At 41.8% G+C, this 18,031-nt stretch overlaps 1 protein-coding gene across 2 annotated transcripts; it reads left to right on the top strand.

Annotated features, from left to right (window-relative positions):
- Positions 1-317: 317 nt before the first annotated feature.
- On the top strand, positions 318-17,404 carry cmya5 (cardiomyopathy associated 5). 2 transcript variants are annotated; one of them, XM_084728967.1, is made up of 14 exons: positions 318-791; positions 1,608-2,244; positions 2,908-6,345; positions 11,084-11,179; positions 12,337-12,555; positions 12,671-12,693; positions 13,683-13,807; positions 13,923-14,057; positions 14,393-14,602; positions 14,733-14,880; positions 15,078-15,211; positions 16,260-16,377; positions 16,453-16,629; positions 16,716-17,404. In XM_084728967.1, exons 1-14 carry the CDS (start codon positions 685-687, stop codon positions 16,966-16,968), a joined length of 5,820 nt encoding a protein of 1,939 aa, XP_084585093.1. In that variant the 5' UTR covers positions 318-684; the 3' UTR covers positions 16,969-17,404. The 2 variants fall into 2 exon arrangements, with proteins under 2 accessions (XP_084585093.1, XP_084585094.1); XM_084728968.1 differs by having other exon boundaries at positions 319-791; positions 14,456-14,602.
- The last annotated feature ends 627 nt before the right edge of the window (positions 17,405-18,031 follow it).

Here is an 18,031-nt window from a genome sequence, read left to right as displayed (position 1 = left end):
GACTCCAGGATATTTGCACCTTTTGTTCAAGTCTTTTTTTCTGCATCTTCCTCTGGCAGCTCCTGTGCTAATTGTTTTTTGTTCTGTGGTGTGTGACACCTTATTACACCTAGTTTTATGACATCTGCATGGTGTCAGTACTGCGAAGGGTAGATACCTTACAAGATGTGTGTGTGTGTATGTGTGTGTATGTGTGTGTGTCTCTCTGTTTAGTGTTGCCACCAGCAGCAGGGGGACCAGGGGGTACTGTTTCAGCACATGACCTATATTTAACCAAGCAAGGGGGATTTTGATCTTAAAGTCACACTAGCTCATTTAGCTGTTAGCCCCTGGCACTGACCAAGATATTGATGAATTTCCCAGATCTATAACAAACTTTTTACAATACTGTAAATTCAAAACTTCTTAGAGTTTGTTGTTAGTGTGCTTAACCTCAGACTCGCCGAGACCTGTACTCTATCACCGCTTTGCCCCTCTCTGTCTCCACTCCCCTCTTTTCATTCCCTTCTCGGTCTATTTCTGTCCCCCGCTGAGTCAGATGGACAGCTCCCAACTTAGAATGGCACAAACAGGCTGACCAACTCTTCGAAATCAGGGGCTGAAAACTTAAAGAGGACTCTAAAATACAAAAAAGAAAGAACATTGGGGAAACTGTGAAGAACACAGAGGGAGGACATTACCAAGATGGAGGAGTGTGAGAGTCTGGACTCGGAGATGACAGAGCTGCAGAGTGAGGCTTCAGAGGCCATCAGCCAGGATGATGAAGACGAGGTGGAGGAACTGCGAAACAGGTGCTTTGAAGCTCAACGTTATATTTGTATTTGTGTAAAGTGGTGTCTGCTGAGAGATCATACCATGAAATGTTCTAGCTCAGGCACATGCTGCTTTGGAGAGAGAGGAGAAGTTGTATCTTATCTCTGTCTGGAGAGTGCAACTGGACAAGTGTCTCCAAGTGACATTAAGCAGCACTCTATTACTTTGATTTAATATATTAAATAGTCATCTGCTCTTCAGCTCATACTTGTCAGTGTGGCACTCTTGACAACTTTATTCTAATATTTGATATTCTTCACCATCCCCATATTTTACATCTGATTTATCATGTTTCATACATACTCTCGCTATCCTGGCCTTGTCATAAATAGTAGAGGACACTGATATGTTGAATGTGTCCAGGAGGGCCAGGCATCTCTTCTCTAATATTACATGAATGACGCTTTGGGACATCACCTTGTAACCCTGCAGCAGCCCAGCTGTATTCATAGCAGGAGGGACAGCTCAGAGTGCATTTCATCATTATTTTTTTCTGCTCATCACTCACATTGGCAGCCCGACACCAGACACCTGGTCTAATGCTGGAGATCTACACTCCCCAAATCATCATCTTGAGAATAGATCAGCGGGTGTTATCGTGTTTTCGGCTTAGATTTATTAAGTTTTTGCCTCAGGTGCAAAACGTGAAAGTGGTTCATTTGATTCATTGGTTTGTGCTCTGCTTGCATATCCTGATCTGTGCCAAAAGGAGCTCCTCTTGCAGTTTAGACCGTTTAGTCATGCCAACAGCCTGCTCTCCTTCCTCTAACTCTGTCCATTCCTGTCCCCTCCAGTCTGCGAGAGGTTGTGCAGGACCAGTCTGTCAAGCCCAAACTCCAGTGCCTGATGGTAGATCCATCGTTCTCCATGGTAACAGTTCAGAGTGAGGACAGTGGTATAGTTTGGGAGACAGCCTCCAGCCGCTGCTCTACCCCCTGGGCCTCTGAGACCAGCTCCATCTCTGAAGGATACGGCATGGAGGGCTCCGGAGCTGCAGGAAAGATCACCATTGTGTTTGATGAGGAGAAAATAGTCCGCAGGAGGACGAGGTCTGGAGGAAGGAGCAGCAGGTTGGGGGACAGGCTGAGCCGACCTGGTAGCTCAAGATCGGCTTCGGCTCTGGGAGTGGAGAGACTGGAGATGGCAGAGGTTTCTGTCCCAAATGTCAAACAGGAGAAAACTGAAACAGAGACGGACTTGGAGGAAATCAAAAACAAAGATCAGCAGCTGTTCAGTTTGATTTCAGAGGGTTATGAGATTCTCAACATCAGAGTCCCCTCCAAACTTCCTACTGTGGATGAGGAGGAGAGCACAGAGCTGCAGGACAATCTGTCTTATTTGGACGAGACTCCAAAGATCAGGTCCCGAAACCATGACTGGACAAGGAATCATGTACTGCCAGAAGAGGGTGAAATACTGGATCATCAAGAGGTAATGACACTTATGACACACAGACTGAGCTGTAACACATGTCTATACTGGACACCAAATGGTTAGGCTTTACTTCCATAATCATACTGTGAACTAGTTGTTACTGAAAACACAATCATATGTTCAAAACAAAGCTAAGTATTATTTTCTGTTTTAAACATCAACACGAAGAGACCGTGTACACCGTCTGCACTTATGTAGGCTGTGCCACCTGCACAAGTACTTTATTAGCATGCTAACATCAAATGGCTAACCAGCAATATGCCTCAGAATCCTTACCTGATTTTCTCTTTCTTCTTCTTTAATATTTCCAGTAGATTAGACTTTGTGTTTTACTGTTACTTTTTTACTAAGTATTTATTTAGCACTAACAATGAAATGAAATTATAAAAAACACCAAGACAGGTCCCATGAACATTTTTTGATCTGGAGGGGATTGGAGGTACTGGGGAAATGTGGACTGGAGGAATGGTTGGACACACAAACACACCAACCGTCCTCTAATTGTATTAGAAGGATGTGTTTCAGGATGTGTTTAGCTTTGGTTTCATTTGCCTTTGTCTGCCATTCTCATGAAATTAATATATTATTTTGCTTAGTAAGATGCTGTTTTAAACACTAAATTGTCCCCATATAGATTGACTGATTGTGATCTTTTCTCAGCCCTCAGAGCAAGAGTCCTCTCAGCTGTCAACCGACACAGAGCTCAGACACACACCCACTCAGAAAGAGGGCAGCAGCGACATAGACTACTTTGAAAAGTTTACACTGGTTGATGTGGTGGCTCCCGGGGAACAAGCTCCAGAGCTGCAGGAGGAGGCAGAGCCTTTGCCTGCAGCAAAGCCCCAAGAAGAGGAACAAAAGCCTGCTAAGGTGCCAGCCATGGACAGTCCCTCTGCATCAGAAGACTCCTTTGTCTTTGTTACAGATGTGGAGATAGTTGGGGAACACCTGGATGAGGTCTTCTACGGAGAAAGAGCTCCTGCTGTTGCTCTGCAGCGGAAAGAAGATGATGAGGCAGAGGGTGGAGCAGGGATGAGAATGAGACGAGAGAGCAGGAGTTCTGGGAAGAATAATGGTGCAGTGTTGTTTGGAAGTGAAGAGACCATCCTCACACCCATCTATATCTCCTCTGGACCCCCAAAGATTATTGACCCCGTCCTGCTGGAGGAGCCCCGCGCCATGTCCTTCATGTACTCAGACCTTTACGAGGATGCTGTGGGTGAGAGGAGGAAAAGCGATGAGGAGTGCTCTGAGCCAGAGAGCGTGACATCTGAGAAGTCTTACAAGCGACGTTTGTCAGATTCAGAGGAGGCAGATGGGTACCTAGAGAAATTTACTCTGAAGGATGAAATTCCCACAGTGGAGGTTCAACCAGAGTCAGCAGAGGATAGGAGGGAAGGGAGGATGATGTGGTCGCAGAGTAAGTTTGAGATGACAGGATGTCTTACAAGGGTGGTCAGAGAAGAAGATGAGGACAAGCCCAAGACAGAGGAACCAAAGACAGAGAAGGTCAGTGTGGATTTAAAATCAGCAACATTTGAGGAGAAAAAAGTTACTGAAACAGAGAAGGGGAGGAAGGTGACTGAAGAGCAGACTGTCAGAAAAGCCTCAGAAGAATTGAGTCAGGAGTCTAAACCAAGCAAGGATCAGACGGAGGATATAGAAGTGAAACCCAAGGTAAAGAGAGACCAGGCTGAGCCTCCTGAGAGCAGTGCTGATGAACCACTTCCTCAAATGCAACAGGTGGCAAGTAAAGAAGAGAAAACAGAGGAGCATCAGAGAGAAGTGCCAACAGAGACAGCTACTGAAACTGAAAAGCCATGTCAGACACAAAAAACTACTCAGAAGGAAGTACCAAGAGAGTCTACTATTGAAACTGAGAAGCCATGTCAGACACAAAAAATGATAGAAAGAACAGGTCAGGCAGTTGTAAAAGATACAGAGGAAGCAGCTGTTATAACACCTGTAAGCACAGAGGAGTCTCACATCATCAGTAAATCTGAAATACCAACAGAAACCACTGGAATACCAACTGAAACCATTGAAATACCAGGGCAAACCTCTGAAACACCAACAAAAACCACTGAAATACCAACAGAAACAACTGAAGTACCAACAGAAACCTCTGAAACACCAACAAAATCCACTGAAATACCAACAAAGACCATTATACTGCCAACAGAAACAACTGAAATACCAACAGAAACCTCTGAAACACCAACAAAATCCACTGAAATACCAGCAAAGACCACTGAACTGCCGACAGAAACAAGTGGAATACCAAGAGAAACCACTGAAATACCCACAGAAGCCACTGAGACAACTTCGTCTGAGGAGGCAGCTACTGACACCGAGATGGCGACTGTTGTTGAGAGGGTGTTAACTAAGGCCATGGCCGAGGCCCCAGCTAGCATGAAAGAACCTGAGACTGAAGTACAGGAGATGCTCACCTCTATTGAAGTAGAGCTATCAGCTGAACCACCACTTTGTGAGGAAAAAGAAGCAGTTCCAGAAGTTGCCCCTGAGGATGTTGCACCTGTTGAGGTAATCACCGACTGCGATGCTGCAGTACACGCAGTAGTGGAGGTGATTGAAAAAGCAGTGGATGAGAAACAGATCCAGACTCAAGTTCAGATTGATCTTCAGGAGGCAGCAAGTGCTGAGGTGACCGATGTTCAAACAATTGCTCCTGAAAAAGAAGTAGAACATAAAGCACAAACAGAGGAAACTCTAGTTGAGAAGCAGGAGCCTGAGCTTCTTCCTGATGCTGATCAGGAGTCAGTAGTTAAAACTGAGACTGAAGTAACTGAACCTGTGATGACAGAACAAGTCAAGACAGATTCAGACAAGAAACAGCACAAAATGTTTGAGTCCAAGGAGCATCAACAAGAGAAATCAGTAACTAAAACAAAGCTGATACCAGAAGCCAAAGATAAAATACCCACAGAGGACACTGGTACTGATGTTCAGGAGAAAGTGAATGTGGATGATGAGTTAATCCTCCTTGTCCCAAAAGGACAGGCTGTAGAGATGGACATAGAGATCAGTCAGGCATCAGAAAAGACTACAATTGATACTGTGACTCTCTGTGAAGCTGACAGCTCATGTGAGCATCTCATAGAACCTGAAACTACCGCAGTATGCCCAGAGACTCATCAGGAATCACATGAAGAAACAATGATGGAGCCTCAACTGGAAATAAAACCAGAAGTTGTTCTAAAGGAAGAACACCTACCCAGCAATGAATTGGACATTAGATACTCTCCCTTTGCACCTGTGGAGGAGGCAAACGTAGAGGAGCAGAAGGTTGAGAGAGACTTTGAAGAGGATGAGGCTGTATTTTCCCCTCTGAGGAGCTTTAGTCCCCAGGAGGATTTGTCCAGCCTGCACAGAGAGGAGTCAGATGCAGCAGATGTGGAACAAAAGGAAGCACTACCTAGAAACGCCATCACAGAGAAGCAGAAGGTGGGGCAGGATTTTGAAGAAGACGAGGGCATCTTTTCCCCTCTCAGGAGCTTTTCTCCCAAGGAGGATCTGTCCGCACTACACAGAGAAGAGATAGAAGCAGCAGATGTAGAACAAAAGGTGGAGATGCACAAGGTGGACGATGCCTCAGAAACAAATATTGTTAAAGAGGATTTAAGTACTGAGATTGAGCTGCACAGAGAAGATGGGGCGCCAAAGATGGAACAACATGAGTTGGTTCCAGAGGCTCCAGATGTGATTGTTGAGGAGCTTGAATATGAGGTGATATCTGAACAGGATGCTCAAGAGATGCTGGCACCTGAAACGCAGAGAGATGCAGAGGAACGGAAACCTGAGTCTGGTCAGGATAGAAAAGAGAGGATGGAGCTGGAGCTGGAGGTTCAGGAAAAGGAGAAAGTATGTGATGTGTCACCAGAAGAAGAGCTCATCGAGGCTGACTATGAAATCATTGATGCAGAGGAGGAGAGTCAGGCCCGACTGGCTGCTGAGCTGCAGGGGATGGACTGGTACTGTCTCACCTGTGAATGTCTGCTGTCGGAGGACGACTGTGTATCTGGAGAGCACCACAGCCATGAAGTGACTGCTGTGGACAAAGCCTATGAGGAAATTAAGGTAATGCACAGCAAATATTTTATGAAAATTGCTCATTAACATGATTTGGAACTGATGACATGTTTCAGAAGTGTACAACAGAACTCATCACTATTGTTTATGATCCCAGAGACCTCCGTTGTATCCCAGTGTACTCTACATCTGTGACTGGTAGAAGGAATAGAAGTAGAAGTAGAAGTAGAAGTAGAAGTAGAACTAGAAGGTTATTTCAGACTTCAGAGATCAGCAGTGCCCAAAATAACAAACAAAATTTTGTTAATTAACCCTGAACTTAAAAACAGGGGTCACAACAGGGGATGGAGATCTGTTAGTTCTTATTGAACTATAGACATTAATGAATTTATCCGTTTTTTAATTAATACAGTATTTTTTTGGGGGGGCTTTCATGTCTTTATTTGATAGAGACAGCTGATGTGGGCATGCTGACATGAAGGGGGCAGAGAGGGAGGGGATAATATGCAGCAAAGGGCCATATGCTGGAATTGAACCCATAGCTGCTGCAGAGGACTGCCTCAGTACACTCTACCATCTGAGCTAAAGGGGCACCCTAATTTACTACATTCAATTATTACACTTTAATCAACACTTATTTCCCATTTGTTTTGTTTTCTATGAAATACGTAGCTTATCTGGAAAATGATTTATTACTACTAGTTAATAACAAGTAGACAATAACTCTTGACAGCACTTTTAGCATATTGTTGTACAAAAGGTTTTGTAAAGTACGTTAATGTGCCACAATCCCTAAATGGCATTAACGCAAAAGAACATTGCAAGAGAAATGTGGATAATAAAAGTAGAGTTGAGGGACTAGTTCAGCGTTTTGGGGAATACTCTTATTTTCTGTCTTTCTTGGAGCAAATAAGCCTATTTCCCGAAATGGTGAATTATTCTTTTTCATATGATGTAACATGTTTTTCATGTTTTTTCTTGTTCTTCTGTCTGTGGCCTCAGACTCAGACTGCTCAGTGTCTCTTGATTATTTTAGCAGGCTGCCACTGAAGTGAGGCAGCAGCAGTTCTCATGTCTGATGGCACACTGTAATCAAATAGCAGCTCATCATCATACACTTTACCGGCATTATTACAACTTGCAGTTATGATCATCACACACTTTAGCGGCATTAGCTTGGGTCATCATATAATAAAGTAGTCTTAAATTAGTCAGCTACAACTTTTCCATCCGTTGCATGCTGTCAGGCTGCTGGCAGGCTGCGGTCAAGCACATTGAATAGTTGTGATGTAATGCTCTGCTTTGATCGGTGGAAAGGTCCTGTGTGACATCATCAAGTAGAGACTGATATGGGATCTGTTCGTGCACACTGTTTTCCCTTGCTGCCCCTATGGGTCAGGATGGGGTCAGCCATTTGCTTTCTTTTTTCTCTGTATTGATGTTATAGCACCCTCAAGCAAGTTTTCTAAAACCATCAGTCCAGTTTTATACCTGCAAGTTCATGGGCAAACTATCTTTAGAAAAAAATTTGTGAAAACTCCTCACTCTGCTATGGCACACTTCATTCAACTGTAGAGACAATATTCAATTTTCATTTGTTTTACTGTAATCTGTGAGGATACATTTGACAACATGAATGAAGTGACACACAAACCCCAGTTCCAAAAAGTGGGGATGTTGTGTAAAACATGAATAAAAACAAAATGCCATGATTTGCAAAAACTTTTTGACTTGTATTCAACTTTATACAATACAAAGATAAACTAATGTTCAAACGAATAAACTTTTTTATATACTCTCATTCTGAATTTGATACTTGCAACATGTTTCAAAAAAGTTGAGACAGGGTGAACAAAAGACTGGGAAAGATGTAGAAAGCTTAAGAAAACACCTGTTTGGAACATTCAACAGGTAAAAGGGTTAATTGATAGTAGACAATAGTGTCATAATGGGGTATTAAAAGGACTTTCACAAGCAAATTTGTTTTAGAAATTATGGATGTCTTGACCACTGGGATAAAGAGGAAGAAGATTATCCAGATTGTTATCAGTGCAAAGTTCAAAAGCCAGCATCTGTGATGGTATGAGGGTGTGTTGGTGCCCATGACATGTCTAACTGACACATCTGTGAAGACCAGTTTATGCTGAAAGGTTTAACAGGTTAACAGTTTTGGAGCAATATATACTGCCATCCAGATGATGACTTTTTCAGAGATGTCCCTACTTATTTCAAAAAGACAATGCCAAGATACAGTCTGCACTTTGTTCGACAGTGTGTCTCTATAATAAAAGTGTTTGGGTACTACACTGGCTTTCATCCAGTCCAACGCCGTCTCCCATTGAAATTTTGTGGTGCATTATAAAGCACAAAATCTATAGAATTTTCAAATCATGGCAAGAATTTCACATTCAAAACTTCAACTATTAGTGTCCTCAGTTCCTAAACACTTACTGAGTGTTGTTAAAAAAAAAAAAAAAGGTATGTAATACAGTGGTAAACATACTCTGTCCCAGCTTTTTTTGAAAGTTGCAAGCATCACATTCAGAATGAGTGTATATTTAGAATTTAGGAGTTTAGAATTAGGGTTTGCATTTTGTCCTGCATTTGATCAACAATCACAGTAAAGTATCTGGCATCTAAATCAAAGGAAAGCTGGAACAAACTGAGAATGATCAAATGTCATTTCCAGATGATATTTGAGCTAGGTCTTTTGCATGTGTGAGTTGTATTTATGTGAAACATTGACAGCTGGACTCTAAATAAGACAAAGATCAAAGCTATAATGCTGTCTGACTTCAGCACAAAGAAGTGCAGTCCATTCAGATACTCCACAGAGGGGAAAATCGATCCCGACAGGTTGACCAAAACAACCTAGCAAAACTGTATCTGGTCCAGTTCTCTGAGCTAGAATGTGTCATGCCCTCCTACACTTCTTCAGACATGGATATGTGCAGCTTTGCTCACACATTCGTCCTCTCTCTCTCACACACACACACACACATTCACACCTGTTTTCTGAGTCTTAGGGAGAGACGGTCAGCCTCAGAAGGAGCAGGGAGCAAAAAGTGACTACAGTTTGACCTAGTTAAATGTGATCTGTCAGTGTTCGGGTGGTGACAGGGGATTGCCACCATTCCTCCTCCTGGAATATCCTCCGTGATGATTCCCCTTAAAACTGCACAAGCCAACATTTTAACCAAAAGATTAACCTGTCTTATCAGTCTGAGTAATAACAATGGAAAGTAGCATCTATCTCCTGTTAACTGGGACCCCACACATCCATAAGATTAGCTTAATAAAAATTCACTCTTCAAATTTTGCCACTGGTGGAACATTTTTAATACCCAGCAAGTGATGAATTGAATCTTTAGAGTAGGTGAAGAACTCAGTTCAAAGAAGAGAAAGAGCGGGGTGGGTTTTATATTATTTTGAGGCTTAAAGCAAACACAGGCATGGGGCCCTCAATATCCCTTGTTCTCCCCTTTTTCAACACTTGAATAAATAAAAAGTCCTAAAAATAAACTTTTATTTATGGTGGAGTGTGGAGGATGGAGCCTCAGCAAAGAAGTTGGTCTGTAGTCTGGTGGTACAGCTGCAGATACTTCTGCACTGATGGAGTAGCTTTGTGTAATTTTTCAACAGTCTATACACCACACTGAGCTGTTTGTTTACACAAGTTGGCTACTGTCTCCCTGAATCATTTCTGCAGATGAGCAGTAAGATCATCAAGTTAGTGGACAGGCCCAGTGATGCTCATGAAGTAAGCAATCTGATGCTGTTTTAGTGTATAGATTTAATGAAAAGTTTAAGAAAAAACCTTAACCATCAGTTTATGAGGCGTTTTATGGGTAGCTTTGGGCTATATTAAGGCAATTCCTGACCATGACAATACAGAAACACATGCATTTTATACCTTACATAATTTTTCTACTGCAGTTTTCTGTCAGATATGTTGTACTCGTATCAGTGATGTAACACCAGTTGCTTTCCATTATTACCTGTCGGTTTCACCTATCATCACAGGCTGGGGAGTGGGTAGAAGTGGGATGTGCTTCATAGTGTCAAGTCAACCCCTGGAGAGCAGTGCAGGCACACACTTTCATCTCTGTTTGTTGGAAACTGAGAGTGAAGAAAATGAGTTTGGTGCAGTTTTATCATCAGTCATATCCACAAAGTAATGATCATATTATGGGTAGGATAGGTTCATATTTTTTGTTTTAAAACAATATTCACTTGCCCATATATGCATTTCAGGAGTTATTCTAAATTACAGTGGTTTCTTCTTTTTATACAGACCATGTAAAAAATCAGTCAGGTTTCAGTGTAAGTGATGGGGAACAAATCCACAGTTCTCACTGTCTGTAAAAATACACTCTGCAGTTCAGCTGAAACTAATATGAGGCTTCAGCAGCCTGAATTAGCCAAATCAAATGGGTATCTTCCAGAGTTTTCAGTATGGAATTCCTTCTTTGTTTTATGATCCCTCTGAAACTGTCTGGAGAAACAAAATGGGACATTTTGTAGTTAAAAGACTATAAATTTTTACGTGAAAAAGGACTGCACATTTTGTTCCCTGTCTCCGCCACTGGATATGGGTTAGGAAGGAATCTCTTCAAAGCCAATTTGGATTATTATAACACCAAAAAGCTCTCAATATACATATGGCTGTGTGAGTATTCCTTTGAGATAGTGAAAATATCTTTTAATCCCAGCTGTATCTTATTGTCAGAGGCTCTTGGGCATAAATGTGATATTTTACTGACAAGTGTTTGTTTTCTTTTATCAGGAGAAGCTGAGTGACTGGATCTCAGAGCTTCAGAGGCGGTCAGAGAACATTGAGGACCTGGTGTCTGAGCTTGAACTGGCCTACAACTCCGTAGAGGTAACTAAAGGGGACTATACATTTTTTATGCCATTAAAGAAGTATATAATACTGTCATTAAACATTATCAGTGGTGGACAAAGTACTCAACCCCAGTACTCGAGTCAGATATTACTCAAAAACAAGTGAAAGTTGCTCAGTCAAAATTTTACTTGAGTTAAAGTACTAGAGTACTTAGTTTTAAAAATACTTAAGTATTCAAAAGTACGTTTTTAAAAATACTTAAGTATTGAAAAGTACAAATTACAAAGTACATTTTCTAATATCAATACATGATGTATTGTTTTCATGATGCATTTACAGAAGCTTGTAACTCTCTGAAACCATCTAATGATGCACTGACCTGCTTGTAGAACCACTCTGCTACACAAAGCCTATAGAAACACCTATAAAAACTTTACCATAGAAATACAATCAAAACCAAAAAGGACAGCTGTTGTCATTTTCTGATGTAACTGTATTAAAATCACATCATAACATTAGATTGAAGCCGACTGTAAGGAGTTCTCCAAGTCTGTTAAATAACTGAGATGTCTTTCTGTCTTCAGAGGCAGTATATATACAGGAATTATGCTGTATTTTTCACCCCGATAAAAATAATCCAACTTTAAAAGCTACCTGGAATAATTAATAATTCTAATAACATCTTGAGATTTAATTTTGTCTTCCTCCTGCCGTCACCATTACCGCTTTTTGTTTGAATGAAAGTGGGAGAGCTTGCTTGTGCTTGTTAGTGCGCCTGGATGTATTTCCACTTTTACATCAGTCCCAGTTGAGAGGAGCTACTGTGATAGGTTTCTTTCTGTGAGGAACACAGCATGTGACCAATTGCATTTTAGAAAAGAAAAAACAGCAACGGCTGACTTCAACGATGTGCTCAGTCAAAAAGTAACAACAACCTTCCTAGAAATGTAGTGGAGTCAAAAGTACAATATTTGTCTTTGAAATGTAGTGGAGTGAAAGTCAGAAGTTTCCAAAAAAAAAACCAAATACTCAAGTAAAGTACAGATACTCAGAAAATGTACTTAAGTACAGTACTCAGGTAAATGTACTTCGTTACTGTCCACCACTTAACATTATAGACACCAAAATAACATTTCATTTCTGAATATTTATGAATATATTTCAGTGTTTTGTGTCCGTCTCCTCTCCTTCAGGACCACTGTGTGGAGACAGAGGCAGCGATGCAGGTGCAGAATGAGGAGATGATGGCTCTGGTGATGGAGCAGTACAACAACATGTCCATCAGCATGGAGGAGGAGAAGAAGGCCAAGCTGGAGCAGCTGTATGACCAGATCGTCTCCTTCCAGGACGGCATCGACTCCGCCAAAGCCACTCTGGAGACCACGGCCAGAGAGGCTGAGACGGACGCAAGGGTGAGTCCTGATGCTCTCGAGAGTTATTGATCAGTGGTGTCATATTCAGCCAATCAGTGATCAGGGTTTGTATTGAAATTCTGATAACTCCCTCTTCAATATGTTCTCTCACCAGTCGCCTGAAGACATTCATGCAAGGTAACATGCTGTCTGTGAATCTGAGCTTGTGTGAGCTTGTGTGATTTTCTATCCAGTTTCTACTAACTTTTACTGGATAGTGTAACAAATACAGTTTGCTGCTAACCTGCAGAGCTATAACTTACTATGTAATGTACCAATATGCAGTGGGGCACAATCAAGTTCAAAAGCAGTTTTTTGCTGTTCAAAGTGTTTTTTTTTCATGTTCAAGAGTCATCATTTTTGTGTTTGAACAATTACAGACAAGGTGAAAAAAAAACACGGCACGTGTTTGTGCTTTTGTAAGTTACAATATGAGACTATACTGTTCGCATGATGTTAGCACTAAACTGCAGGATGAAACATGTTTGTTAAAATGGCAGGGGTGGGGTCACGTAAGACAAAAGGCATGTGGTGAGTTGAATCACAGAATAATCAATTTTTCAGTGAAAAAAATTGAGAGTTTGTTGACCATAAAAAAAATCTAGCTGCAATGTTTCTGTCTAAGTACCATGAAATGTCAAGACCCGGCATTTGAATTGGCAATGAAATTACACTGACATCCCTACAATGTCCCTGCTGCCTTGAAGAGGAAAAAGTGGGTTAGTCCAAGTGTGTCTTTATAAAAAAAATATGGAATATTAACTATTATTTTCCAAGGAAAATGCCCATCATAACCTTGCAGCTAGCGAGAAACACCCATGTGGCTGAACTTATCCTCTCCCTCCTCTGCTCTCCCTCGGCTCAACTTACTCCTCATCAGGGGCAAGCTGAGCCAAGGAGGGGTGTGGTGGGGTGGGGGGAGTCACCTTCTTGAAAAAATATTTTAGATCCAAAGTGAGTATTCCCACAGATGCACCGCATCCTAAAATATAGTACATATTTTCTGGGGGACATTACTGTCATGTCCTGATGTCCTTTAAAAACTGGCTCAACTCACCCCGCTCTCCCCTATATAGCAAATAAATGTGGCTGTAGCCAAAAGCTAAATGCTGTGGTTGTGTGTTCAGGCTCAAAGCAGCCCTGGACTCCGCCATGTCACTGGAGCTGGGTCCTAAGGGCCTGCTGGTGTTCGAGGACTATGCCAAGGGCAACACTTCCAGTTCTCACCTGGCACAGCGCAAGGGAATCCCGGGTAGGTCTGATATAAACTGATCTATGCAGATACACCTACTGCTACGGAAAGTCTGGTGTTATGTGCATATATGTTGCAGTTATAAATCATGTATGTCTCCTGGTCTGTGCCTCAGTGCCTCAGAGGCCGACGCTGCAGCCTCAGGAACCAGGCTCCGCCACCAGCACCAGTGTCACAGTTTACTGGAAGGTAAACCCTGGAGACATTATTGACTGCTTCCAGGTCTACTGCATGGAGGATCCGCAAGGAGGTAACTGGGTGTTCAAACTGGTGGCCAAAGCTTAAAGTGCTCCCTTAATATTTACTTTTTTAAGAATTAAAATAATCACCATGTACTTCAGATAAACTGATGTACTGTTTATACTGTTGAAATTAAATTTAATGGGTTATTTTAATTTAAAATGCAAGTAATTCTTATTTTTGTTCATTTAAAGTATTTTTTTCACTATTACATGTTTTATAGTAATTATTTTACATCATTTATTCATAATAGATTTTGTTGATATGAAAATCCTGTCAACATTTGCTCAGAAGAGATCATTTCTCACAAATTTTCTGTCAAACCTGTCACCTGACACCTTCCAGACTTAGTAAATACCTGTAGACATAAAAACATGGTGCCTGTGTTGTGGCTGCTGTTGTCCACAGCTGTGTCAGAGGAGTACCGTGTGACGGTGAAGGAGAGTTATTGTGTCCTGGAGGAGCTGGAGCCTGACAAGACCTACAAGGTGTGGGTGATGGCTGTCAACTACACCGGCTGCTCTCTGCCCAGCGAGAGACTCTCCTTCACAACTGGTCAGTCCAGCACACACTGGAGCTAAAGTTACGACAATACACTTTGTCCACTTAACTAGAAAACATTGTTTTAGGGGATATCCAGAGAGAATTAGTTTTACTTACTGACATCTTGTTGTCTTTCTGGCAGCTCCATCAGTGCCAGTGATTGACACAGAGCGCTGTACCGTCATGTGGGATTCAGCCACGCTGCGGTGGAGTTCAACAAAACAGGCTCCTGAACAGAGTTACACCCTGGAGTACTGCCGCCAGTATGAACTGGAGGGAGAGGGGCTCAGGTGGGTGTTTCTTATAACCAGATAGGCCCCTGAATGTTTGAGCTGGAATGACGGAAAAGTCATTGAACCTGAGCTGGTGTAAAATCAGCAGCAAAACAAACAAACAAAAAACTAGCACAGCACTCCAATATGCCACACAGAAATTACCTTTCAAAAATGTACTGTAAAATATTTATCTGTGTGTGACATACTCATAGGTCCATCTCAGGTATCAAAAGCAGTGAGCAGAAGGTTCTCCTGCAGCCCAACGAGAATTATCTGTTTTACATCAAAGCTGTGAATGAGGCTGGAGCCAGTGAACAGAGCGAGGCTGCGCTCATTTCCACCAAAGGTAACAAAACACACACTTCTCACACAATTGTCTCTGTGCTTCTATTTGTGTGCAACATTTTTTTATGTGCCACAGTGTTTTAATAATTGTTATGCTTTCCAATGGTGGTCCAGGTGAACACTGGCACACGGCAACACGGCAACTATTTGCTTATTCACACCTGATGCCCTTATTTTAGCAATAAAGCGTGACAAATTCACTGCTGGTAAGAGGCTGTTGCCCTGGAAGACTAATTTGTGACAGTAATATGAAATTAAGTCTATTATCTGTTATTTACAGTGTTGAATTAATTATTTGATTTTTTTCAGTTATCAGTCAGTGTGTTTAGGTTTAGGCAACAAAGCTACTTGGTTAGATTTAAGGAATGACCATATTTTGCTTCTGCCATTTAAACCTTGGGTGAAAATAGGATTGTTGTCTACAGACACCCAGGTGTTTGAATCTGCTATTCTAAGCTATATACTCCGAGGTACAAATAGTCACACTGGCTATTCCAACCTGGGTGCAGATAGCATCTGTCTAAAAAGAAACCCGGAGAAAGAGAAGGAAGAGAAACTGAATGCGCAAAAAGGATATTTTTATTCACAAGTTAAAGATAATGAAAATGCTCACAAATGACAAATGAACATTCATTTAATACTAAATCAGATAATACACTAAGCGACTAACTTAACACACCAATAAATAAATCAAGGTTGCCTCTACCAGGGAGGCTAGGAAAACACACAAAGAGACAAACGCAAAAACTCCCTCCCTCTGAAAACCACACTAGCATCACGCCAGCCACAAGCTGTCTCGCCAGACACGCACAGATTAAACTGCCCACACACAGACAGAAGTTTGCTGAATAGCTCAGTGGCCTTTTCTTGTTGCTCTCTTCCTGTGTTTAAGCTCCAGGCCAGATTAGTGATTACTGACTGATATCAGCTGCTGCCAGTCACTGCAGCTGCCATAGAACAGAGGTCCAGTACCTTACCAGTGGGGCAAGTAATACATTACACAAATATATTTTCATATTTTATTTTTTCTGGCCTGTTAACATTTTCAGGGACAAGGTTCCACCTGCTGAAGGCCTCAGCTCATCCCGCTCTGGAGCTATCAGTGGACCAGACCACCGTGCACTACTCTCAGGACGCACCTGAAAACACACCATCTACAGACAGAGAGTGAGTTTCAGTCAGTTTCCACCACTTTTTGGACTGTTTTAATGAATATGTGTAAACCCGACTTTGTTTTTCTAGGTGTCCATCCATCCTGGGTGAGTTGTTGATGATGAAAGGACATTACTACTGGGAGACCAATGTGTCAGGAAGCACAGCTTACAGGCTGGGAGTGGCGTACAGTGCGGCCAATAGAAACAGCCCGCTGGGGGAAAACAGCCTGTCATGGTGTTTGCAGTGCATCCCTACACCATCAGGGTATGGATAAAGCATTTTCCACCAAACGTACAGTACGTCCCATCACTGTCTAAACCCATCTGTTGTTCCTCTCCTCCTCTGTCCAGCTGCAGGTATCAGCTGCTCCACAATGACGTTCAGTCCAGTGTGTTTGTGATTGACATGCCTGAGCGAGTTGGGACTCTGCTGGATTACCAGCTCGGCCGTCTATCTTTCTACAACACTCAGAGCGGTCAGTTGTTGGGCTCTTTCTGCCAACACTTCGCCCAGCCATGCCACCCTGCTCTGGCCCTGGAGATGCCAGGCAGCCTGGAGGTCTGCATGGTGCTGGAGGTGCCAGAGTTTGCCAAGGACAGCTAGCTGTGCTGTCTGCCTCACAACTGTTTACAGTTCATGTTGGACATATATTAATTTGAATGATCTTAAAATGACTATCTTTGCATCATTGAGAAAACTGAGATTCAATAGGAAATAAATATGCAGATATTCACAGTAAAGGCAGAAGAAATATCAGGTCCCACTCTTCCAAAGAGGCCTAATTGGTGGGTTTGTGTTTTCCGTGACATCAAACCCACTCATGGTAGTGCTTCACTGCAATACAAGTTAAAACCAGTTGAGTTATTTTGTTAAGTAACAGAAATGAAATTGTAAATATCAAAAACAGAAGCAGTGGAAATGTATGATGACTGTGTGAAATACAGGATTGAAGTTTAGCGCATTGAAATTTTTTTCACAATTGAGTGTATTTTATTTTGTCGAGGGAGAAGTGAAATGTTTTGGCTCATTTTGGAGATTTGACCATAACATGCTGATGTGATGGTTTTGTACTGTCAGTTTTGTAAACGTTCTATGATTTACTCATTTTCAGTTTTTCCTCCTTGTTGACAGATACTGTGAGTGAAGAGTCTGAATGCATATTGAAGTCAAACACGCTGTATCATTACTGAGACGAGCAATTAGTTACAGCATTTTTGGTAACACTTTATATAATCGGAACCATCATTAATAAATGGTAAATTGTTAGGCACAGTTAAATCCATATTTCCCTCTTACCTGTAATGCTATTTATCCATCTAGATCATTTTGGAGTGAGTTGCAGAGTTTTGGTGATATCTGTTGCAGAGATGTCTACCTTTTGGCAGATATAATGGCACTACATGGCACTTGGATTGTGGGGCTTAAAGCACCAAAAAATACATGTCAACAGCAAAGTTTGTTTCCGGAAATCATGACCTGGTTACTCAAGATAATCCACAGACCTTGTTGTGACCAGGTACTACTTTCTTTCTAGTAGATAGAAAGTAGTTCCAGTAGATGTTACTGCAGAAGGAAAGTAGTTCCAGAAAATTCTACCATAGAAATAAAATAGTTCCTAAATGAAACTGTTCACAACAAGGTCTGTGAATTATCTTGAGTAAACTAG

This window comes from Lutjanus erythropterus, chromosome 10 (assembly GCF_056507025.1).
Source record: "Lutjanus erythropterus isolate fLutEry1 chromosome 10, fLutEry1.hap2, whole genome shotgun sequence".
In the NCBI taxonomy this organism is placed as follows: Eukaryota; Metazoa; Chordata; class Actinopteri; order Lutjaniformes; family Lutjanidae; genus Lutjanus; species Lutjanus erythropterus.
Note: the sequence above shows the minus strand (reverse complement) of the source record. Positions and strands in the feature narration are given on the sequence as shown.

What these genes read in the sequence shown, in the direction of transcription:
- cmya5 (XM_084728967.1), top strand. Translation starts at nt 685, where the DNA reads ATGGAGGAGTGTGAGAGTCTGGACTCGGAGATGACAGAGCTGCAGAGT. An exon ending in AAATACTGGATCATCAAGAG is followed by an intron (nt 2,245 to 2,907) that starts GTAATGACACTT and finishes ATCTTTTCTCAG; the next exon opens with CCCTCAGAGCAAGAGTCCTC. An exon ending in ACACCATCTACAGACAGAGA is followed by an intron (nt 16,378 to 16,452) that starts GTGAGTTTCAGT and finishes TTGTTTTTCTAG; the next exon opens with GTGTCCATCCATCCTGGGTG.